Below are 23,358 nucleotides of genomic sequence, written 5' to 3'. Positions count from 1 at the left end.
GCAATTTAGAGAATAAATACAAGAAATAACAGCCAGGAGAAATTCTGGTGCAGAAAAGGCAATTGGCACAACAGATGACTGTGGTAGTCTGGGTCGTGCTGCTGCAACATTGCAGTTTCCCTCCCCGGCTGCCAAATAAATCAACACAAATAGCGGGACACGTGACATGCAGGGTCCCAACTTGGCTGACATGGAAAGCTCCAAGCAGGTGTCTGAGTGCGCCGTGCATCCAGCACCGCCTCCCCCTTCCCACCTCTTGGAGCCAAACTGGGATTCGTAGCCTTAGCTTAAAAGTCCTAGAGCAGGCCGGGCGCGGTGGCTCAAGCCTGTAATCCCAGCACTTTGGGAGGCCGAGGCGGGTGGATCACGAGGTCAAGAGATCGAGACCATCCTGGTCAACATGGTGAAACCCCGTCTCTACTAAAAATACTAAAAATCAGCTGGGCATGGTGGCGTGTGCCTGTAATCCCAGCCACTCAGGAGGCTGAGGCAGGAGAATTGCCTGAGCCCAGGAGGCGGAGGTTGCGGTGAGCCGAGACTGCGCCATTGTACTCCAGCCTGGGTAACAAGAGCGAAACTCTGTCTCAAAAAAAAAAAAAAAAGTCCTAGAGCAGTGTTGTTGGTTATGAAGCAGCAGCATGGGGGATGGGAGTTCAGACAGTGAGTACTAATCCTTGCTTCTTTCTTGCCATCTTTCTCATTGTTGGCTGTCTCTCCTGCCTGCATTTATTTAACAACTATGTATTCAGTATACTCTGTGAAAGGATCATGTTGGAACAGAGATATGTAACGGGGTAAAAAATGGTCTCTGCCCCCAGAGCAGCTGTCATCCTAGTAGGAGACGACACGTTTGTGGAGGCACAAGTATGAGCAGAGGGCAGCTTGAAAGGGGTGGGGTCTGGCAGTAGCCCGCTCATCGCGGCTCTGTGTCACAGCATTGGTACTGTGGTGTGTGTTGCTATTAAATTCCAGCCCAGTAGCGTGGCGGATGGCAGAGAGACCTCCGGGTTGTGGGGGCAGGAGCTGGAGCTGGATGGAGGGCTGCCCTGACTCCCTCAGGTTTCTCCCTCAGTGCTGTCTGCCTGTCTTGCACATAGAGTCTTCCTTTAATGCTGGTTCTCTTGTGGTTCTTTTCCCTCCCAAAGACAAGCCAAACGACTCCTGGGGCAGATTGTGGACCGCTGTCGAAATGGACCTGGCTTTCATAATGACATAGACAGCAACAGCACAATCCAGGAGATTCTCATTCCCGCATCTAAAGTGGGTCTGGTCATCGGCAGAGGAGGGGAAACCATCAAGCAGTTGCAGGTATGTGAGCCCAGAGCCCGGAGCCTGGAGCACGCGGCTGTCCTCAGCACTTCTTCAGCCTCCGGGCCCGGGAGGGCTGCTCTCGGCCAGCATTCCCTGGCGGGGCTGGCTTTCTGCAGCTGAGGCTTGCTTCCTTCCCCTGTTTGACAGACAGCTTCTGAACATATACCATGGCCATGCCTGATACCAAGTACTAGGCCAGGTGTGCCCTATCAGGGGCCCCTGTGAACTTTCAGCAGCCTTTTTGGCAGTGAGCTCTGTGAGGGCTGCTTTATCATCAGAGGACCTCATCTCAGACAAAATTGCAGTGTTTGGAGTCAGGGGCCCTGACCCAGCATTCCTCCTCACTAATTGGTTGGTCTTAAATGTGCTCATTTTCTTTTTGAAGGTTCAGGGTCCTTGTTTGTCGAAAGGGGCACGTGCTAGCTTCACTGTTGTGATGGAGCCGAAATAATAGCGGTTCTTTGCTTTTTATATGAGAGCCTATTAGTGAGTGAATGCTCCATGAGCATTAGCTGCTGTTAGTGCCAGAAACCCTCAGCTGAGACACTTGGAACCAAACAGGTTTCAGAATTTGACACTCCCAGCAAGTTCTGGGGTTGTACCCTGAAATGAAATGCATATTTTTATAGCTAAATAGAATAATACACTCAAGAAAAAGGCAAAAAATATAATGACATGAGTTCAGTTATGCTGCCATATTAGTTATAAGCCAACTTTTCTTTCCTAAAAGGGATTTTGCAGTTGCGAGGAAAGGATTGTGTCTTCCCTTGCGTGCCCTCTCATAACCCGGTCCTTGGGTCCTGGTTGTAAGGATGGTATCCTAATGTAGACTAAGAGTTTATTATTATTTGGGATCCCAGCCTCCAGATTGTAGTTCCCCACTTATTAGCTCTGGATCCGAGGGCAGCATACTCTGAAGTGGAAAGACGGCAGGACTTCACTCCCAGTTCTGCAGAAGTTCTGGTCGGATTGTGTGAAATGGAGTGTGTGCCCAGTGCGTGGCATTCAGTAAAAGTAGCTCATTCGTGCTTAGCCACTCCAGGGACTGGAAAAAGTGGAAAGAATCATTTTAGGAGATAGTTTTACATATTCTGTTTGGACATGGGCCTACCCGATCTGTGTCTGCTGTCACAGAAGCCAGCTTTGTGGCCCGGGTTGCAAGGCAGCCCCTGGTGGTGGGTGGGATGTGGGCTTATGGTGGGTGTGACTCGATCCCATTTTGTGCTGCTCTGCGTCCTCATTCATGACAGTGAGGGCTGTGCCTCTGTGTTCTCCCACAGGAGCGGACCGGCGTGAAGATGGTCATGATCCAGGACGGCCCGTTGCCCACGGGAGCAGACAAGCCTCTTCGTATCACTGGAGACCCATTTAAAGTACAGGTAGGAAAGAAACCGTGGCGTGGGTGAGTCCTGGACATGGGACTATGACTTGTGGTAACCTAGAGCTTTTATCTTCCTCAAGTCATTGTGAAACTGGCTGTTCCGTATCGAAGGTAAACTGTTTTCCTCAACAGAGTTGGGCGGTGAAAAGAATCTAGGTTTGTGCTGCCCAAAACCAGAGTCCTTAGCTACTTGTGGCCATTTACATTCACTCAAATGAAAACAGCTCCTCATTTACACTGGCCTCATCCCAAGTGCCCGGTAACACCTGAGGCTTGGTGGTGAGCGTTCTGGACTGCGCATGTGCACAACATTTCTGGGCTTTTGCTGGTAGCACGGGTCGGGTGCAGTTGGGTTTTGTTGCTTCCCCCGCATCGTCCCTCCGGGTGCAGTTGTGATTGGCTGCTCTGCGCTAGCTTAGATGCAGGCTCTGCCTGGCTGTTCTTTGCCTGCTCTCTCCTGGGCTTATTGTGCAAGCCCTTCAGCTGAGGCTGGAGGTGTGCACAGGTACCAGAGCCACCCAAGTGGCTGTGGCTGTGCAGCCTTATAGCAGGTGTCGTGCACCCTGAGCCTCCCGGGGAGACAGCCCCACTGGCTGAAAGCAGTAAGGGGCTTGGTTTTCAATCCCCTGGGCTGGTCCTATCCTTCCAACTCTTGCTAAGTAGCAGGAATTCAAGTGAGCGGAGGGTGTAGGGTTTTCGTCTGTTCTCAGTGAAACACGAATGTACTTCTTTCCTGCCACCTGCAGCCTGTCTTGCCATTGCCACATTCAGAGTAGCCCCGGGGTGATGTTTCTCGACGAGCCAGGCCACCATCAGCGGGTCTTCTCTGGGAGCATTGGGGTTTTCTCCGGGAGCAGTGAACGTTTCTATCCCTGGCAAAATATTTCCCCTAATTCTGAACCCTGTTCTTCAGCTAAGCTGGTCATGGTACACCTGTAAAATAAGTTTTGGAACAGGAGTGAGGGCAGTGGTGGGCATGGTTCTGCCCAGGGACTCCAGTCAGTGATGTGGTCCTTCGCTTCTATCAGGCCAGAGTCCCCATGCGCTGCCTCCTCCAGAGCTCCTGGCATTCTCTCAGTGTGAACAGTTGGGTATTTAAGGAGTTGGATTGCCTCTCACCTTTCCCAACCCTGCTTAGAGTCCAGCCGTGGGCTCCCGGATGATGCTGTCAGACTCCAGGCCTGTGGCAGGCTGGGGGTGCCCACAGAGTGCCTGCGGCTCAGCCGCCCTCCTTCAGAGGCCTTTCTTCCTCTATCACAGCCTTTGATGATGTATTTTGTAGGGAAAAACCCCAAGCAAATAACATACCATTAATGTTTCATAAATTTGCAGGAAAATAATTTTAACTTAACGGGTTTTAGTATTTTTTTTAATCTTTTTTTTTTTTTTTTTTTTGAGACAGAGTTTTGCTCTTGTTACCCAGGTTGGAGTGCAATGGCGCGATCTCGGCTCACCGCAACCTCCGCCTCCTGGGTTCAGGCAATTCTCCTGCCTCAGCCTCCTGAGTAGCTGGGATTACAGGCACGCGCCACCATGCCCAGTTAATTTTTTGTATTTTTAGTAGAGATGGGGTTTCACCATGTTGACCAGGATGGTCTCGATCTCTCGACCTCGTGATCCACCCGCCTCGGCCTCCCAAAGTGCTGGGATTACAGGCTTGAGCCACCGCGCCCGGCAATATTTTTTAAATCTTAAAACTGTATTTCACATTGTTTTATTATTTAGGAGATGGAGTCTGCTATATTTACAGTAGGAGATAGAGTCTGCTATATTTACAGCACCTATATATCTCTCCAAACTCCGTAACATTTGCTGTGTGTATGTGCATGTGTGTGTGTTTCTTTACCATTGTAATTGGCAGATGCTATGACCCTACCCCTAAATCCTTAAGCATGTATCTCCTAAGAAAAACCAGGCCTAGGAAAACTGTACTTCTAAAACATCATCTCATGTCCAGATTTCTCCGTATGTCTTAAGGTTTAAATTGCTGTTGGGTTTGTTTTGTTTGTTCCCAGACACAGTTCTCACATTCCCTTGAGTTGTAAGGTACGGTAGGTCTTCAGCGCAGATTCCTGTGTGGCTGGTGCTGGCATGGGCTGGCCGACTTGCAGGGATCGACTTACCAAGTGCGTGTTTAGGGGAGAAGGGCAGTTGAATCTGGAGTGCCCCTGTGATGTGAAATCTTGACAGAGTCAAGGACCTGTCATGGACCTGTCCTCAATGGGAGCTCTCAGATACCCCTTACTGCTAGAAAGAAATGGCACCAAGAAACACCTAGGTCAATCCACTTTGTTGATGAGAAAGAAAAAGATTTAAGCGTTTAAAAACACCTGGGGGTGATAGGAATCCATTTGTGATCACACACAGATGTGCTGACCCAACTGAGACTTTTTAAAGAAGGGGGACCCTGACCTGTTTGGACGTTTGGGCAGTAGAAAGAACACATCACTTAAGATTTGATGCACACATCCCCTACCTGTCCCATAAGCAATATGTGAATTGTGCTACAGCTGAGCACCTGCTGAATCTTTAAACCCAGCTTAAGAGGTTTTGATCTTGAAATTTCAAGAAAAGTTTCATCTTCTTTCAGGATTTTTTTCTCATAATGCTTTTCGTTTGTGTTTATGCAGCAAGCAAGAGAAATGGTACTAGAGATTATCCGAGAAAAAGACCAAGCCGACTTTCGGGGTGTACGCGGTGATTTCAGCTCCCGAATGGGAGGAGGCAGTATAGAGGTATGCTTAGATGACAGGTTAGCAGGCAGATAAGATGAGGATTAAAGTGTAGGTCACACTTCCAATAGCTGTTTAACCTTGAGCAAGTTAGTTAACTTGTCTCAAAACCGTTAAGAATTTGCCCACTTCTTAGGGCGGGTGTGAGGGCGGACTGGGTCAGACTCCGCCTGCAGTGAGGAGAGCTGGCTGCATTTCCTGGCATGGGCCATTTCCCCTGGTTTTGAAGTTTTGCTTTAGAGGTTAACCAGTTGCCCAGGTAAAAACCAAAGTTCATATGTTCTTGGTGATGTATGTCATGATCCTGTCAAACTCAGCAGCCTGTGTTTATTGATGAGGTTGCAATAGGATCAGAATCTATTCTAGACAATGAAATTTTGTTATATGCAACAACATGGTTGAACCTTACGAACGGTACGCTCAGTGAAATAAGACAGATACAGGACAAGTGCTGTGTGATTCCACTTAATCTGAGGCAGCTAGAAGAGGCAGATGCATAGAGACAGAAAGTACAGTAGAAGCTGTCAGATGCTGGGGGAAGGAGTTATTATTCAACGGGTACAGAGTTGTTGGGGATGACAAAATATTTTAGATATGGATAGTGGTGATGGTTACACAACATTGTGAATATATGTAACGTCATGGAATCGTGTACTTACAAGTCATTGAATGATAAATATTGTGTCTATTTTAGCCACAATAAAAGAAAAATGAAGGAAAAAAATACATTTTAAAGAACCTCTAGGGCTAGGCATGGTGGTACACACCTATAATCCCAGTGCTTTGAGAGGCTTAGGCAGGAGTACTACTTGAGGTTGAAATCAGCCTGGGCAATGTAGCCAGACACTGTCTCTACCAGGAAAAAAAAAAAAAAAAATTCTTTTAAATTAGCCGGGCATGACACATGCCCACCTGTTCTAGAGGCTAAGGAGGGGAGTGACTCATCCCAGGAGATCGAGGCTGTAGTGAGCTACAATTAACGCCACTGCACTCCAGCCTGGGTAATAATAGAGCAAGGCTGTGTCTCAAAACAAAAAAAGAGCTACCAGTATAATCGATGTGAATCAATGTGTATGGTACGTTTATTGGAAAGCAAGATTACTACTTTTCATCTTTTATCTATCTGTAAGGTTTATTCATTTTTGTATTTTGATCATATCTCAAATTGGATGCATTTAACAGTTAAGAATGCAGTCATCAACCACAATATTATTCCTAAAAGGGAAAAATATCCTTTATTATATCATTTCCAGGAATGCACTGTAACAAAAACTAAGTTGTGTGTTAAAAAATGTGTCCTGGGCCGGGCGTGGTGGCTCATGCCTGTAATCCCAGCACTTTGGGAGGCCGAGGCAGGCAGATCACTTGAGGTCAGGAGTTCAAGACCAGCCTGGCCAACATGGCAAAACCCTGTCTCTACTAAAAAATACAAAAATAAGCCGGGCATGGTTGGCGGGTGCCTGTAATCCCAGCTACCTGGGAGGCTGAGGCAGGGAGAATGGCGTCAACCTTGGAGGGGTCGGGGGCAGAGTTTGCAGTGAGCCAAGATTATGCCACTGGAACCTGGGCAACAGAGCAAGACTCCGAAAAAAAAAAAAAAAAAAATGTGTCCTGGCCAGGCACGGTGGCTCACACTTGTAATCTCAGCACTTTGGGAGGCCAAGGCAGGTGGATCACCTGAGGTCAGGAATTCAAGACCAGCTTGGCCAACAAGGATGAAACTCTGTCTCTACTAAAAATACAAAAATTAGCCAGGCATAGTTGCAAACACCTGTTTGTCGCAGCTACTCAGGAGGCTGAAGTGGGAGAATCATTGGAACCCGGGAGGCAGAGGCTGCAGTGAGCTGAGATCGTGCCGCTGCACTCCAGCCTGGGCGACACAGCAAGACTCTGTCTCCAAAAAAAAAAAAAAAAAAAAAAAGTCCTTTAAAATGACAGGTTTTTGAAAAGTTCTGAGGTTTGGTTTCTCTGTACCTAGGTATCTGTGCCTAGGTTTGCTGTGGGGATTGTAATAGGAAGAAACGGGGAAATGATCAAAAAGATCCAGAATGATGCCGGTGTGAGGATTCAGTTTAAACCAGGTGGGTTTTGATTATTTAAAAATCCTAAAAACAAACAAAAAAAAAAAAAAAAAGAAAAAAAAATCCTTAGTGTTATAAGGATGATAAAACACCTAACAAAACAAGGGCTTGGCTACTGGTTCATGTGTGTTCACCTTTCTCTTCCTGCGGCCAGATGACCAGTCTGAGTGTCTTCTCCTGCCCTTCCTTTCTGTCCCTGGATGTATGTTGGTCACCTTTCTCCAGAATGATTTCCAGGCCTTTCTTTTTTTTCTTGGACCAGTAAAATGTATAGTAGATCAGCTTTTGATTTTGCCAAGTAGAATTTAAATATATTTATTTATTTAAATATATATAAGTATTAAAAATATATAAATGTTGAAAAATATATTAGTAAAAATATATAAATATTAAAAAATATGTAAGTATTAAAATATATAAATATATAAGTATTAAAATATATAAATATTTAAATATATATACTGAAATATATATATATAATTTTTATTTTATTAAATTGGAGATCATTTAAACCCACATAAAAAGACAAAACATCTTACAATAAAGGACAGATTTTTTAATTTTCTAGATTTGCCTTTATGAGCAAAATTTTCTACATGGTCCAAAAAGAGGAAAACATGGCAGGCTGATTTCTGGGAACTGTTGCCATAGTTCTACTCCATTGCCCTTGGCTTTTTCAAAGTCAAGTTTTGTTTTAGTTCGTTAATGATGTATTTTTTAAATGGTTATAACTGCATAAGATTTGAGCATTGACCAGAAACATGCGAAATGATATAGTTACACACATTCTCCTATCACATCACTCCCAAAGAGTCCCTGGAGCTGGCGATATTCCTGTTGCCCCTTTTGGCACTGCGGGGAAGAGTATTGATTGAGAATCAGATTAACCTTTGTTTCCTTCTAACGTTGGGCTTTTTTCTAATCCTGTCTCTTACCTGGCTCCTCAGACGATGGGATTAGTCCAGAAAGAGCTGCACAGGTCATGGGCCCTCCCGATCGGTGTCAGCATGCAGCACACATCATCAACGAGCTGATTCTTACAGCCCAGGTGGGTCCAGCTCTGTGGAGCTCAAGTATTTCAAATGCAGAAGTGGAAAGTGCTACCCGGGGCTCCCCAGGCAGCACCATGCAGCAGTCGCCCTGAGACGGTGCAAGTCACGTTTTTGGAAGCCACCCGTTTCTCTGCATCAGCCTCTTTCCCGCCTTCATGGGATTTTTTTTTTTCTGCTCATTAATTACTCTTCTACCTTATTTACCTCAGCATCTAGATTGCCTTTACACAGTAAGTTTCTAGCTGTTTAAACTATGTGGGGAAATACCATGCAGATTGATCACCAAGTTTCAGATAATCAAGTGTAGTTAATGTTAAACTATGTTAAGTGAAATCCAGTCCTAGTGGTAGAAAGCACTGCAGAGTCCTTCGAAGTCCTGTAGCTGCCTTTATGCACTAGATTTCATGCATGTCTTTGGACTGTGAGCCAGCCTGTGTGACAGTGCTAGGAACCTCTGTAACTGATGGCAGGACTGAGGATAAATCTGACAATGACCAGAACTGAAGAATATAGCAAGAGATTGGAAATTATAGTCCCAGCTCTGACATCAGTCATGTGGCCTTGGAGCAGCCTTTGAACCCCTGGGTCTGGTGTTCTCAGCAGCAGACTCAGGCTTTTTACCAGGCAGTGCTCTCCCTGTGATCCCCTAAGAGCCATCTGGTGATTCTTACTCAAATCACAAATGTGTAGGCCCCCACCCCAGATCTGCTGAATCAGAATTTCCAGGGGAGGGTCTTGGGTCTTAACTAGAGACCCAGGCAACTCTTCGGTTTATAAAACAGCCACTAAATCAAGCTTGTTCAGCCCACGGGCTGCACGTGACCCAGGAACGACATTGAACGCAGCCCAACACAAATTCGTAAACTTTCTTAAAACGTTATGAGATCTTTTTTAAGGTTTATTTTTTTTTTTAGTTCATCAGCTATCATTAGTGTTAGTGTATTTTATGGGATTGCCCAAGACAGTTCTTCCAGTGTGGCCCAGGGAAGCCAAAAGATTGGGCACAGCTGCTCTAAATGATCTGTAACATCCTTTTTTGTGAGAGTTTATGAACCTAGGCCAGGTGTGGTGGGTCACAGCTGTAATCCCAGCATTTTGGAAGCCAAGGCAAGCGGATCACCTGAGGTCAGGAGTTTGAGACCAGCCTGACCAACATGGCAAAACCCCATCTCTACTAAAAATAGAAAATTAACTGGACATGGTGGCTCACACCTGTAATCCTAGCACTTTTGGAAGGCCAAGGCGGGCGGATCACCTGAGTTCAGGAGTTGGAGATCAACATGGTGAAACCCCATCTCTACTAAAAATACAAAATTAGCCGGGTGTGGTGGCACATGCCTGTAATCCCAGCTACTCAGAGGGCTGAGGCAGGAGAATGGCTTGAACCCAGGAGGTGGAGGTTGCAGTGAGTGAAGATTCTGCCATTGCATTCCAGCCTGGGCAACAAGAGCAAAACTTCATCTCAAAAAAAAAAAAAAAAAAAACGTTTATGAACCTTGAGCTGCAGAGGCTGAGATGTTTGGGAGAGAAGCTCGTCTTCGAGATCTGTGGCATGCCCAGAAAGTCAGCTGTGCGCTCGTGTGCGTGTGTGAACATAAATTCCTAAAATTGCCTTGTTTACTTGGCTTGTCTCTCATAAAAGCAGAATACAGGGGAAAAGCACTCCAATTACCTCCGCTTTCTTCTGGTTTAGATTCTGGATAAACGTTCGGTTTACTCTTAGTCGACATGAGCAGGTTTTGCCAAAATTTCTTCAGTGTGTTGAAAGTCTCTGCAGCTTCTCCCTTCCACAAAATGCCTTGACAGACTCATCCTCAACATTTAAAAGAATTTAAATACTGCAGCTCCAAAATGACTCAGAGGACAGCAGCTGGAATGAGACTTGCTGCCTTCCGAATGAAAGGACTCTTCCTCTGCTGGGTGTTAGGATTGAGGTTTTTCTGTGCGCTGGGTGAACTGTGGGAGAATGATTCAGAGACTTCTCCCATGGAGAGGAGGCCCTGGCTGGTTCTCTCTGTCTCTCTCTTCTGAAGTAGCCCCAAATGCTCACTCTTGAATCCGTTGCTGCTGCTGCTGCTTGAGGGCACAGCCACCAAGAATAAAATCCATTCCTCCTTCTTGCTGATTGGAGTGCCAGGTGTCGTGACTCACAGCAGTGCCAGGTCAGGGAGAGTCAGCAGGCTGCGAGCACCTGACTTCCCATAGTCCCAACATGTGTCCACCGCGGGAAAGAGCGGCCTCAGCTGCAAGGGAAAAACCAGCTCTTGACTCCAGAGAGGAAAGCTCCAGGGAAGGGCTGCTGGGCTTCAGCCTTGGAGTTTGTATCTGCCTGCCTTTTTTTGTTGGGTACATTTGAGCTGTTCTTGTAACCATGTGCGTGCATCTGCACACGTCCTCCCCAGTTGCACCTGTGATTGGTGTTAATTCTGGTTGGAAAGAGCCCTTCAGAATCGGAAGTGTGGAAAGGTCCTAGGTTCTAATGAGCGGCATTGATTACATCCTGTCACTTCACCTCCTCCCTGGAGAAGGGGAGCAGTGATGCTGTGGCAGTGGCAGTCACTAGAGCCCTGTGATCTTTCCAGGAAAGAGACGGCTTTGGAGGCCTGGCAGTAGCCAGAGGAAGAGGTCGTGGCCGTGGTGACTGGAGCGTGGGAGCCCCTGGTGGCGTCCAGGAGATAACATACACAGTGCCAGCCGATAAGTGTGGCCTCGTCATAGGCAAAGGTAAGAGGCAGCTGGGGTTTCACGCCCCCCTCCAGCTGTTTGGCTCGAGGGAAGGCAGGTCACATGGCCCTCCGGAACCTGCGGGGAAGTCCCTTTGCAGCCACAGGCTGGGGGCAGTAGCTGCCTTCCACCAAAAGCCTGCTTGGCGTGGTTCTCTGAGGCTGCTGATGGGCCTGTTGTGAGGAACAAGCCGAATTTTCTGCTGTGAGTATGAAGAGACGGCAGTAAAACCCCCTGCCTGTTGAGGCAGCTTAGGTTGGTGAAAAAATACCCTGCACAAGATGGGGGCCTTTGTCGATCGACTGGTAATTAACTCACCTCCATGGAACTTCGCGGGACGATTTAGGATCATGTCCTTGGTGGAACTTCCTTCTCGACAGCGTGTCGCTTTTTTCCCTTACCAGATTTGAGTATTTGGTCTTGGTCCGCACAACATGGGAAAATGGTTTCCATCCTTTCTACAGGATAAAAGGATAAGAACCATTTTTTTTACATGGCCGCTCTGTGGAGCAAGTAAACACTGATTTATTAGTTGTTTCTAGGCATTTTGGCGACATTAGGAGGAAACCCTCATTCATGGCTACTGTAGCTCCTTCCGGGCCTTCACTGAGAAACAGGAGAGAACAGGCATATTTCTCAGCTATTGGCAGCAGTTCATCTTGGTCAGCCTTGGGACCCAGAAGGGCTGCTGAGACCAGGGCCGAGGCTGTGGGGCCTTTCCCCAGCATGACAGCAGGGCTCGGCTTCCATGGGGCTCTGAGCCAGGCCTCGATGTCAGCAGGGGACTCCCGTCGTCGCTGGGTTCCGTATTTGCCTTCGTTAAGTATTTGACAGCCTGTGGAGAAAATAGTCTTCTTTCCAGAGTTTCTCAGATTTCTTTGATCACCAAATAACTCTTAGCTGCTTGAGGCGTGCTTGTATTTCATAGGCAGGACTTGGGGATGCTTCACCAGCAAAGACCTCCAGAGCTGGGCAGGACAGGAGCCCCCCCAACACTCTCCTCCCAGGAGCTGTCCTTGTTCCTGCTCATGGACACTGGGTTTTATGCTCTTGCAAAATGCAGGCAACCCTGTTGTCTTTTAGATGATGAACCATTCAGAGCTGGTAGGAACAATATGGGTTTGTGTTCTTTTGCCAGCAGGTGTATGGGCTGATGAGTGTTTCGGGGATATTGCAGGCTGCGCCAGAGGCTGCCAGAGGTCGCACACTGCACAGGCCATCAGCCTGACTGCTGTGAGACTGCAGCTAGTTGATCCCTGTAGGTTGAGGATTAGCTAGCCAGCTTTTTTGGCCTTTTGCAAATCATTTTGTCAGCGAAGTTTTCATTTGCTTGTGTCTCTACACCCTGACCGAGCATCGTTGCCTTGCCATGATGGGTCCTCATAGTGAGCCCTTGGTGTGACAGAGAGCCCCTCGTCATTTGTTCTCCGCAAAGTCATCCTGAGTGATTCCTAGAAAACAGTGACGAGAACGAAGCAGTCACTGATACTGTGACCCATGCTTGAATAGCAGTCTACAACTCTAATAAATGTCTCAGATGTGGGTGGGTCTTTCTATGTCACACACACACACACACGTCCTTCTATGACACACACACACACACACACACACACACACCCCTTGGACCCTGTGAGGCGTCTCTTTTCCTTGAGATAGGCGCCTGGGCAAGGGAGAAAGGAGCCCCACACAGTCAGGCCCAGCTTTCCTTGGCCTCTGGCCTGGACAGACACGGAGCCTCCCTGGCCCCTGCTGGATTTCCATGATAAACACAGCAACATTGACAGATAGCGCAGCCAGCCTGCTCTTGTCAGCCAGGCCTTTTTGCAGGTTTGATTAATTGCTTTACGATTTCACATCCAGCCAGGGGGCCACTGGTGGGGCGCTTCTGCCCCCCGTCAGGTAGAAGAATGGAGCGGGCTGCTGAATGAGTCTATAGACAGCCACCATGTGCCAAGCTAGTGACCTCATTTTGAAGGAAGATGAACTTAAATTAACTCCTTCTGGCTCCACGAGGTTTTGTGGCGCCTCCTCACCTTATTATCATGCTCCCAAAGCCTGGGGACGAGGGTCCCAGGGTCCAGCAATGAGGGCGGGGCCTCAGCTGTCCGGGGACCCCAGGGCTCTCAATCTGAGACACTTGCGCCCTTCTCCTTTTGCCTCCAGACCAAGCGGATCTGGCTGGAGGCTGGTAGGATTCCCCCGAGGCTTAAGTGTGCCTGTGAAAAATGGTCTCCGTTTTAGTCTCTTATTATTATTATTTTTGGAGACGGAGTTTTGCTCTTGTTGCCCAGGCTGGCGCTATCTTGGTTCACTGCAACCTCCACCCCCCAGGTTGAAGCAATTCTCCTGCCTCAGCCTCCTGAGTAGCTAGGATTACAGGCATGCACCACCATGCCCAGCTACTTCTGTATTTTAAGTAGAGACGGGGTTTCTCCGTGATGGCCAGGCTGGTCTCGAACTCCCGACCTCAGGTGATTCGCCTGCCTTGGCCTTCCAAAATGCTGGGATTACCACCGCACTCAGCCAAGTTCCTATTCTTTATTGCTCTCCAAAAACCATTGCCTAGGAGCCTGCTTTTCATGGTGCAAAGAAGATAAAAATCCATGGCTTCTGAGTAAAGGGCAGAAGTAAAGATTCCCCAGGAGGGGCTCACACTGGCCCAGAGGCAAATCAGAGCTGTGGACATTGACCTGGTGTGCCCCCAGGAAGAGGCGGGTATGGCCAGGGTGGAAAACGTAGGGATGCTTCTCCGAAACTCAGCGGGACTTTACAGAAATCACAAGCACAACATTTGGTTTTGTTGATTGATTGATTGATTGATTTTTTAAACCACCCTAAACTTAACTGACCTCTTCTGCATCTGACCTTATTTGCATGCCAGGTCCCCTGGCGTCTGTCCTCCCTTATAAGGGCTGCTCCTGCTACCATCAGGAAGAACCACCCGCCCAGCTCTCCTTTTTTGCTCCTTGACCCCCGTAGAGTCCTGCCAAGAGGCAGCTCATGTCTGCCCTTAGCCTCCCCTCCCACCTGGCCTGATAGGTTGTGAGGCGGGGCTTTTCTGGCAGGGGGTGGAGGGAAGCTTGGAGTGTTTGGATGGTTGTGGAGGTGTCTTGGGGAGGGGAGGTGGCGCGTGGCCTTTAGGGTCCGTTTTGACTGGGCAGGGAGGAGTGATTGACACTGGCACCTGGTCTTTGCTGTTGATCATTGCGGCTCACTGCTGCCCTTGACCAGCTTTGGAACGGATTGCCTCTTTCTCCACTTTTGCCACACTCTGCTCCAAGTCATCCTTGTATGCTGGTTCCTCCTAACACACCCCCATCCCCCGCGGAGCTGAGCAGAGCAGATCCGCGAGTTCTTCAGAAGAAGAATCCAGCCATTGTTAGCTGCTGGAGCTTTTATTACGCAAATTTCATTAAGAGACTGAGACTCTCACAGGTTTCTGAAAGAGACCAACTACATTTTCATTAGCTCTGCTCCACCCAGGCCTCTCTGACCCCCACCGCGTCCTTGCACTGCCTGTCTAGACCCATCACCCCTTGGAGGAGGGAGAGTCTTGAGAAGGGTCGGATACTAAAGGTGCAAATGGGCTCCAGGCATGGTTGGGGCCTGTGGTCATCTATTTGGCCTGTGGAAAAAGTTGCCCACAGCCAGGCTCAAGGCCCCAATTGTGCCATGGAGGGGCCCTTGGGTCACTGTTTTGGTGCTAAGCAGGGCAGTGTTGTTCCCAGCTGGGCAGGAGCCCCACAGCTGGCCCCCAGGGGTGAGCACCATGGTGTGGACCCACAGGCCTCAGCTCACATGTGGGCATCCACATGGAGGTGCCACATGGCACCTGTGGCCTCAGCTTGGCTTTGAGAAAAAGTCCAGCTTCACTCCAAACAACTAGTTTTGCAAGTGAGAGAGCCCTGGTTTTGTTAGAACCACTTTAGAGTAGAGAGTAGTTTGCTACTGTCAGGGCAAGTGCTGACATGCAGAAAATACCCCCAGTCCTGTTGTGGAGTGAAGTGCCCACGGCCTCAGGGGTTGCCACAGTGGCCGCTTACTCTTCTGTCTGTGTTCTGCTGTCTGCAGGGGGCGAGAACATCAAAAGCATCAACCAGCAGTCAGGGGCGCATGTGGAGCTCCAGAGGAACCCCCCTCCCAACAGCGACCCCAACCTGCGGAGATTCACCATCAGGGGGATTCCCCAGCAGATCGAGGTGGCCAGGCAGCTCATAGATGAGAAAGTTGGCGTACGTACCAGGTCCTTCCCCCACCGGCTTAATCATAGCTGTTTTCTTATAGATGTCCAAGGTACCAGCTGTTCCTGCAACCTTGTGCTTGTGCCTGTTGGTTCTCACATCACATGGGGGCAGCCCCCTCCTGCTTTGCCGAGGGGGAGGATTGGCAACCCAGGGAGTGCCAGAGCCAGGCCCAGAAGCAAGGAAGGAATCCTGGCAGGGTGCACCAAGACCGCAGCAGCCCAGGCCCCAGAGCTGTCCCCTGCAGGCTTATATGAGCAGCTGGGGCAGCAGCCTCCCCACCAGCACTGCCCCGGGACTCTGCTGGCATCACCCTGGCGGCCAGCCCAGCAGGCAGCTTTCATTGACTCTGGCTTTAGTTTCAGGCACCTCAAGGCAGATAAAGAAAGGGAGTGTTGATGGAGGACAGATGGGCCACTGCTCACCTCAATGGGGACATAGAATGGCAGAAAGAGCCTTGGGCCAGCCTAAGTTGACGGGAGAGTCAAGCAGGTTGGTCCCTACCCCCAGGGTGATATGCCAGGGCAACTGTGGTGGTGCCAGGATTAGCTGTGTGGTGGTATTTGTCACTGGAGGGCAGGAGCCATCTCTGCACATGCAGCCTGCTGTGGGAAGGAAGGCTAGTGAGTGCACAGGTGCCCTTAGTTCACTCAGCTCCAGACCCCCAAAAGCTGGGGTTTGCCTTGGGGTGGGCCTGGGCAGAGGGCAGAGTTGTGCAGCCAACAGTGGGTGAGAGCTCCGTCTGTGCCGCCACAGGGGACCAGTCTTGGAGCACCTGGAGCCTTCGGACAGAGTCCCTTCAGCCAGCCACCTGCCCCACCTCATCAAAAGTGAGTCTTTCGCATCAGCCTTGCCTGGGAGAATTGACTTGCTCCCAAGAGATCCACTGTCCTCCTTTCCAGCTCCTTCTTGGGAGGGCCAGCCAGGGCCTGAAGTTCTGGGTGTGGGCGGGACTCGTCTCTTTTCCTCTCACCAGTGATCCCTCAGCCTATCACTCACTGACTTCAGCAACGGGGTGGGAACCTCCAGAGGACAGAGGGTCTTCCTGTCTCACTGCCCCCTGGAGGAGAGCTCAGTGCCCTGGGGCTGAGCGGAGGGGCCGAGCCCTGTGGGGGTGGGGGGGGTGCTCAGTTGCGCTGTGTTTCTTTCACCTTTTCCCAGCACCTTTCCTCCAAGGAGCTCTGGGTGCTTCCCAAACATGGCTGCCAAGGTGAACGGGAACCCCCACAGCACCCCTGTGAGGTAGGTGACCTGCTGTGACTCCATTGGGGGCTGACGGGACTAGGGTCCGGTGATGCCTGCTGGGGTGAGGGAGGTGAGACACCCACAGGAACGAGTGACTCTCTTGTCATCCACAGTGGTCCTCCGGCCTTTCTGACCCAGGGCTGGGGCAGCACCTACCAGGCGTGGCAGCAGCCCACACAGCAGGTCCCAAGTAAGTGACTCGGGGTGGGGAGTGCAATGCATGCCCTCCAGAAAGGCGGGGGCCCACAGAAGTCAGGGGGCTGAAACGCCCTCACACCAACTCAGCAGGCCCAGGATGCCCCTCCCGAATGATAAGGAGCCCCCCAGCTGGGGCTTGGGGCCGCCCGCAGCCTATACTGGGGGCTGCGCATGCCCAGAGAAAGGCCCCATGTTTGTGAGGGAAACTGCACAAACCTCAGGCAGGCTGGGGACTCTGGGCTGGCTCTCGGCCCACCTGGCCTCCTCAGAGCTCTGGGCCTCTGGCACTCTTGTTCCCCACACATGGGTGGACCGTGGGTATGGGTTGAGCCAGCTTCTGCCCCTGCTCTTCTGGTGGAGAAGGGCCCGGCTCCTGGCCCCCCAGTCCCCTCCCCCGGCTTTGGGTGGCTGCCTTCCTCGCCCGTCTTGGGCTTCCGGCTCCTGAACTTTTCAGAAGCAAACAGTTAGGGAACGCCCTCTGCCGCCTGCCACCTCTCCAGGGAGAATGGCTGTGAAGGAGAAAGTTCTGCTGGGAATCAGAGCCACTGCCCACTCTGTCCCCGCAGCAGCTTCAGGAGCCACCGTTGGGTTTCAGAGCTGGTCTGGCCACTCTGGCGTGGCCTTCCCAGAGCAAAGCACAACCCTTACCGTAGTGCCAGCCAGATTCTCGTGACCCACCTGAGTTTCCGTCTGTGTCTGGAAAGCCGCCTTCAGGGTCTGCGGATTCTCGCAGCACCCAGGCCGCAGGCGCTGCCTCACAGCCTGGCTCGGAGGGCCTGAGCCCCCTTTCTGGGGTTCTGCCACTCAGCCTTCCACAGAGTCCTGAGGCCAGTGCCGTGTGGCTTTAGGCAGACGCCACCTTCTCTGGGGCTCCACTTGTCACATGTAAAAGGAAGGGCTTGGAGTGAATCCTAAAGTGCTCGCATTCTCTGAAATTGTGGAGTTGTGTTCCTTCCCGTTTGCCCCAGTATTTGATTATGAAGCGTTTCAGGCGTCATGGAACGCACCACAGTGGGCACCTGCACACCCCCCAGATCCCACCGTTCCCTTTCCCTCTGCTTGCTTCTCCCTGGCGTCCGGCCCTGCTTCGTCTCCTCTGACCTCTTGGTGGGAGCTGCGTTCACGGTGCCAGGTCCTTTGGGTGCTGTTCTCGTCTGAGGGAATCCTCCAGGCAGCAAGGTGGCCAGGATTGACTCCGGAGACACTGGGGCCTGGGCGGCCTTTGGGGGAAACGGCTCCCTGAGATGGGTGCCGCCAGCTTTGGAGCTGGCAGAGGCCTGTGGGAAGAGGAAGGGGGCGCACAGGAGCTGCCGGCGGGCCTGCCACGGTCTCGGGCAGCCTTCGCTCGGGTGGTTGAGCTTGGCTTACTGGTTTGTTGAGGGGCTTCGTGGCCAACAACTGGTTTGGGTTGGTGGCATAGTTTGGCAGCAGAGGCCTGCTCGCTGGTGCCCTCTGTGTCTGAGGGAAGAGTGCTTGCTGCCTGTCACTCCCTCCTCCTGCCCCTGTGGGAGGAAATGGGGCGTCTCCTTCCTTCCTGAGTCCCCCGCGTGCGCTTCCCACACTCCTCAGCCTGCAGTAGGTGAACTAGCGGAGAAAGCGTTTGGCTGTGCGCTGTCTGCCGTGGCTCATCCCTCCTGCCTGCTTCAGACCGTATCCTCACTGCAGACGGGATAGCAAGGGGTCTTTTGTGAGCCTTGACAGGTGAACACTTGAGCCAGCCCCAACCTGGGCGGAAGGCAAGGGCCTGATTCTGACTCACTGCTGTGGTCAGGTCTTTCCCTGGCAGGGTGCTGAGGCTTTGTTCCCCCACGCCACCTGTTTCTCCGCCTCCCCCAGTCTTCACTGCCCGCACAGCCTAGCGGGTGAAGCCAGGGTCCTGCAGGGAAGAGAAGAGCAGGACCACCCCGACACGTGCATCCCCTTTCCCTCTCCCCCACCCCAGCGTGGCCTGAGGCCGGGCAGGGTCCAGGAGCCCGCTGGTACTGCCCACCCCTGCGCCGAGTGGCCCCTCTACTTCCACTGGTCCAGAGGCACAGCCCCCAGCCCTTGAGCAGAGGGCCAGGCGAAGAGCGTGGTCGCCAGCCCCTGGAGTCTTTGTCCTTTGGAAGGCTGACTGGGAAGCCCCAGAACAGCAGCGGTTGTGGCCCTTGAGCCCCCTCTGTGGACCCACAGCTCGAGTCTCCATCCGAAGGGGGTCAGCCTAGTCTTGCTGGCTGTCTTGTGAGGGGCCGCCCGTCTGCGCAGCCCCACCCTCACGGTGATCTTAGTTATACCCTCCTCCCAGCCCTGCCAGCTGCCACCTCCTTCCCAGGCAGGGCTGTGGAGCCGCGTGTGGCCAGGAGTGAGGCGGAGGAGTGCAGGCCAGGGCCGAGGCTGAGGAACCGGAAGGCCTGACTGCTTTTGTGTTCTTCGCACAGGCCAGCAGAGCCAGCCGCAGAGCAGCCAGCCCAGCTACAGCAAGGCCTGGGAAGACTATTACAAAAAGCAGAGTGAGTGCCCGGCCCTCCTCACATGCGGCGCCGGCAGCAGAGTCCCCTCCAGCCCACAGACTTCACAGTCCGAGGCTCGCTGTCGCCTTCCCCGTGGGCCTTGAGCTCATTGTTTCTTCATCCTGCACCCGGCGCCTGCCCGCCTGTCTCTGTCGGGAGTCCGGGCATAGTCAGTCAGTGACTGCGGGCTGCCCTGCTGCCCGGCACAGACCTGCCATCCTCTCCTCCATTGTCCCCCCGCGGGGTCCAGCGGCATTTAGAGGTGGGCATGGCGCCTGGAAGTGTGGTCTCCTTAGGGACTGAACGATTCCGGTTGGGTGCTGCCTGGCCGGCAGGCAGACCCCCCCAGGCATCTTCTTCTCGGTCTCCGTGCTTCAGGGCAGATGAGAGGAGAGGCAGAGACTCGGGGAAGGGGGCCTCACATGGGCATTGGAGCTGGGGGCTTAGTTTCTCCTCTTAAGTAGGCCCATTTTCTAACTACCAGAAACGAAACCAGCCTTCGGAGCAGGGCAAGGGACCCAGCAAGCCGAAGGTCTCCGGGGAGTCATCTAAAATGAGTACCAGACTCCAGACAGATTCCACAGTGACTAGACCGGAGGACTGGGGTCTTGTTTAAAGAGGAATCTTGCATGCCTGGTGTCTGGAGGGTGTTTCCTGCTGGTTGGAAGAGATGGGCTTGAAGGCCGCCAGAGAAATGGTGCCCCTAGTGTCGGAATCATCGCCGGGTTCATGGCCCTTCTAGGGGCTGGAGGTGGAAGTGTTGAGTCATTGTCACCTAGGGACCTGGTGCAAGCTCAGCTGCCCAGTCTTCCCCAAATCCCAGTTCGCAGACAACACTGGGCCTGTGTTTCAAGCTGTTCACAGGATTTGGACACCATCACAGGCACCCAGGCTAGGCACTCCCGACCTCCCCACCCCCAACCCCAGAATCCCCCCTTCTCTCTCTGTCATGGGCCCCTGGGAGCTGCAGGGGCAGGCAGGCAGATGTGGAGAATGCACTTCCGCAGAGAAGGCAGGCCGGAGGATTGGTCTTCACAGGCTAACAGCCAGGCTAACAGCACCTTTTGTAGCAAGCACTCCTGCTGCACGCCTCCCGGCCTTCCTGCCTTCCGGCATCCTGAGGGAGAGCCTCCAGAGACTGGATGCCCAGGGCCTTCGGGAAGGGCCCCTGCCCCGTGCGCCCTCACTCCCGTTAACCTGCGTTTCCTCCTTTGTCAACCAGGTCACGCCACCAGCACGGCTCCTCAGGCCAGCTCCCCGCCGGACTACACAATGGCCTGGGCGGAATATTACAGACAGCAGGTCGCTTTCTACGGGCAGACATTAGGGCAGGCGCAGGCCCACAGCCAGGTCTGTAGCTAATCATCGGCACCGCGCCACTCCCCAGCCCCAAGCCCCTGCTCTCCAGCCTCCTGTTTCCTGACCCTCGGGTGAGAGCACTGGGCTAGGAGGAGCCTCTGGGCCCATTGCTCCTCAGCGAGGCTGCCTCTGCTGAGAGCCCAGCTCCAGCACCCCCGTCCCTCCTCACTCCAGGGCAAGAGTTTAGTAGGGGGATTGGTGGTGCCGCCGCTGTGAGGAAGTGCCTGATCTTTCCACAGACAAGTCCAGGCCCCAGACATCAGGGCTGAGTAGTAGTCTGTCTCTCCCTCTAAGCCTCAGTTTCCCTAACTGTAAAAGGTCAAGTGCAAATGGTACGCCCCAGCAGCTGCTCTCCAGGAGGGTGGAGGGGCCAGGCCGTCAGCCACGCCCCGAAGCAGTAGGAGGCAGTGAGGGGGTTGGGGGGGGGAGTCCAGCTCTCCTCTCCTGTGCAGAACCTAGAGGATTCTGTTCAGAGGCCAAAAACGGATTTCTTATTAAAGAAGGGAAGACGTCCAAACGTTCCCACAGGGCATATTTCCCACCTGATGCCAGTTAGGTCCTTATGGATAACATTTCAGTTACCTCCCGGCCCTGGACTCAGCTGGTTGGGCCTCCCACTGCCAAATTGGCTCTCTGGGTCTGGTCCTGGGGAAACAGGTGTCAGGGCTGGCGACGGAGAAGTGTGGCTTATACTGTCCGCGCCTCCCTGCCCTGAGTCCCCAGCAGAGAGAGGAGCCCAAGACCTCCTCTCGAACAGAGCAGTTTTGTCTGGACCAGCTCCCGTGAGGAAAGACCGGGGGAGGTGCCGAGACTCGGCCCTGTCTGTGTGTGCCGGTGCCGGTGTGGAGCCAGCGGGAAGAGGGTGACCTGTCACCTCCCCACTGGCACAGACCTGAGAAGCTGCCATCACAGACTAACTCCTCTTCCCTTGCGCCCACAGGAGCAGTAGGACAGCGTCCTTGCGGCCACCTTCCCCTTGAATCACGGTGAAAGAAAACCTGTTTGTAACAGAGGTTTTTAGATGTGCAGACCTTTTGATGAAGAACCTTTGTTTTGTTCTGTGAAACACTATATTTAGATTAACGGAACTTTTCTAAAAATCGGGAAAATTAGTTACTAAAAATTGCTGATCATTTTCGTTTCCTTATTTTTGTTTGTGATTTCAAGCGTGTAAGCTCTGGGGCGCTCTTTGGAGCAGTAGCTGCAAGTTCAGGCGCCAGAGCGCGCCTCAGAGCTGTGACATTTCAACACGAAGCTTCTGCTTGGGTTTTGTTGTCGTTTCGTGTCCTTTTTATTTGCAGTTTATTCTGTTGCAACAGAAAGTGGCTTGGAAGTCTTAGGTGGTATGTAACAAATTCTTTTTAAAAATTTTAAAGCAGTATTTAAGTATTCTTAAATGTGTACATTCATTAAATGTTTTACTTCTAATTTCTTGTATCTTGGCTGTCTGGTTTTATTGCATTTTTTAAAAAACTGAACTATTATGTATTGTAATTAATTATGTGAATTCTGAATTGAGACAGATAATTGTATTGCTGTCCAACAGGGTTGGGAGGGGCATTTTCTAGGGTTTGTATAATTTCTAGAGTTCTAAAGGGGTAATATAAAAATGTGTTCATGTGTTTAGCATACGTTTTTTTTCATGTCTCCATTACCAGTTGCAATTGTGTATCTAAGACCTCCAAGCTTGTTTTTAAAACAAAACAGAAAACCTTTCTCTATTCTCTCAGAAATATAAATACTGTTATTTTTAATATTAAGAAATTCAATATAACTTTTAACAAACACTGTGGAACATTAAACCGTATAAAAACGTAGTTAACTATTTTTTAATTCCAAGGTGGTGTTTGCTTTTTTCTTTTAAATATTTTCTTAATATTTTGTCAGATTAACTAGATGAATAAATAAATCTAGTATTAACCTCAGTATGAATTAAATAAGTTTGATTTAATAAAAGGGATAATATGATTTCCAATGTTTACTGTAGTGTATCTTGTACAGATAACATGTATTTTTTAAAGGAAAAAAAACGGAATTGAAGCTATTTTTTCTTGCATTTCTAATTGACCTGAGGGACATTCCGTTCGAAATGTACTGAAGTTACAGTTTCTGGTTTTTTCTCCTTATTTTTCTTATAATGCTTGAAATGTCTAACTATTAAAAAAGACAAATTGAAAAATGTTATGCATGTATGTGGTTTTTAAAAAAAGAAAGTGTTCTTTTTATTTGACTGACAATTCATTTTACACTCTATATAATAAAATTTCCACAAGACATCTTGTGGGCAAAGTCTTTCTGGCCTGTTTGCTTTCCATTCGTGGGTTGGTGCCCCTGCCCGTGCCCACTACCGCCTAGAGGGAAAGAAGACTCCAGCGGGCCTCGCCCATCTCTCGCGCCAGCCTGCCTTCACTGGTGCACAGCCTCGATGTCTAGCTACGTCGTTAAGCTAATTTCATTTTAATGGCTTTGTATGATTTGACAGCTTGACTTGAGAGAGGTGGTTGAGATCAGCTCCTCTTCCCTGTCAAAGCCAAGCCTCTCTAAG

The 23,358-nt window shown here is 50.9% G+C and overlaps 1 protein-coding gene across 4 annotated transcripts in view; it reads left to right on the top strand.

Moving 5' to 3' along the window:
- FUBP3 (far upstream element binding protein 3) overlaps positions 1-23,105 on the top strand; it is a 58,676-nt gene extending 35,571 nt beyond the window's left edge. For 3 of the 4 annotated variants that reach the window (XM_039461419.2, XM_039461420.2, XM_074394617.1), the window contains exons 7-19: positions 1,146-1,308; positions 2,592-2,690; positions 5,323-5,427; positions 7,403-7,505; positions 8,453-8,553; positions 11,140-11,281; positions 15,353-15,513; positions 16,279-16,352; positions 16,684-16,764; positions 16,881-16,957; positions 19,383-19,454; positions 20,677-20,804; positions 21,754-23,105. In XM_039461419.2, the coding sequence (XP_039317353.1) occupies positions 1,146-1,308; positions 2,592-2,690; positions 5,323-5,427; positions 7,403-7,505; positions 8,453-8,553; positions 11,140-11,281; positions 15,353-15,513; positions 16,279-16,352; positions 16,684-16,764; positions 16,881-16,957; positions 19,383-19,454; positions 20,677-20,804; positions 21,754-21,762 (1,315 nt within the window). In that variant the 3' untranslated portion in view covers positions 21,763-23,105. The remainder of the gene's footprint in view (positions 1-1,145; positions 1,309-2,591; positions 2,691-5,322; positions 5,428-7,402; positions 7,506-8,452; positions 8,554-11,139; positions 11,282-15,352; positions 15,514-16,278; positions 16,353-16,683; positions 16,765-16,880; positions 16,958-19,382; positions 19,455-20,676; positions 20,805-21,753) is intronic. The other variant, XM_039461421.2, reaches the window with a different exon arrangement.
- Positions 23,106-23,358: the final 253 nt, after the last annotated feature.

The sequence above is a fragment of the Saimiri boliviensis genome, chromosome 2 (assembly GCF_048565385.1).
Source record: "Saimiri boliviensis isolate mSaiBol1 chromosome 2, mSaiBol1.pri, whole genome shotgun sequence".
Classification (NCBI taxonomy): domain Eukaryota; kingdom Metazoa; phylum Chordata; class Mammalia; order Primates; family Cebidae; genus Saimiri; species Saimiri boliviensis.
This window is presented reverse-complemented; position numbering and strand designations above follow the sequence as displayed.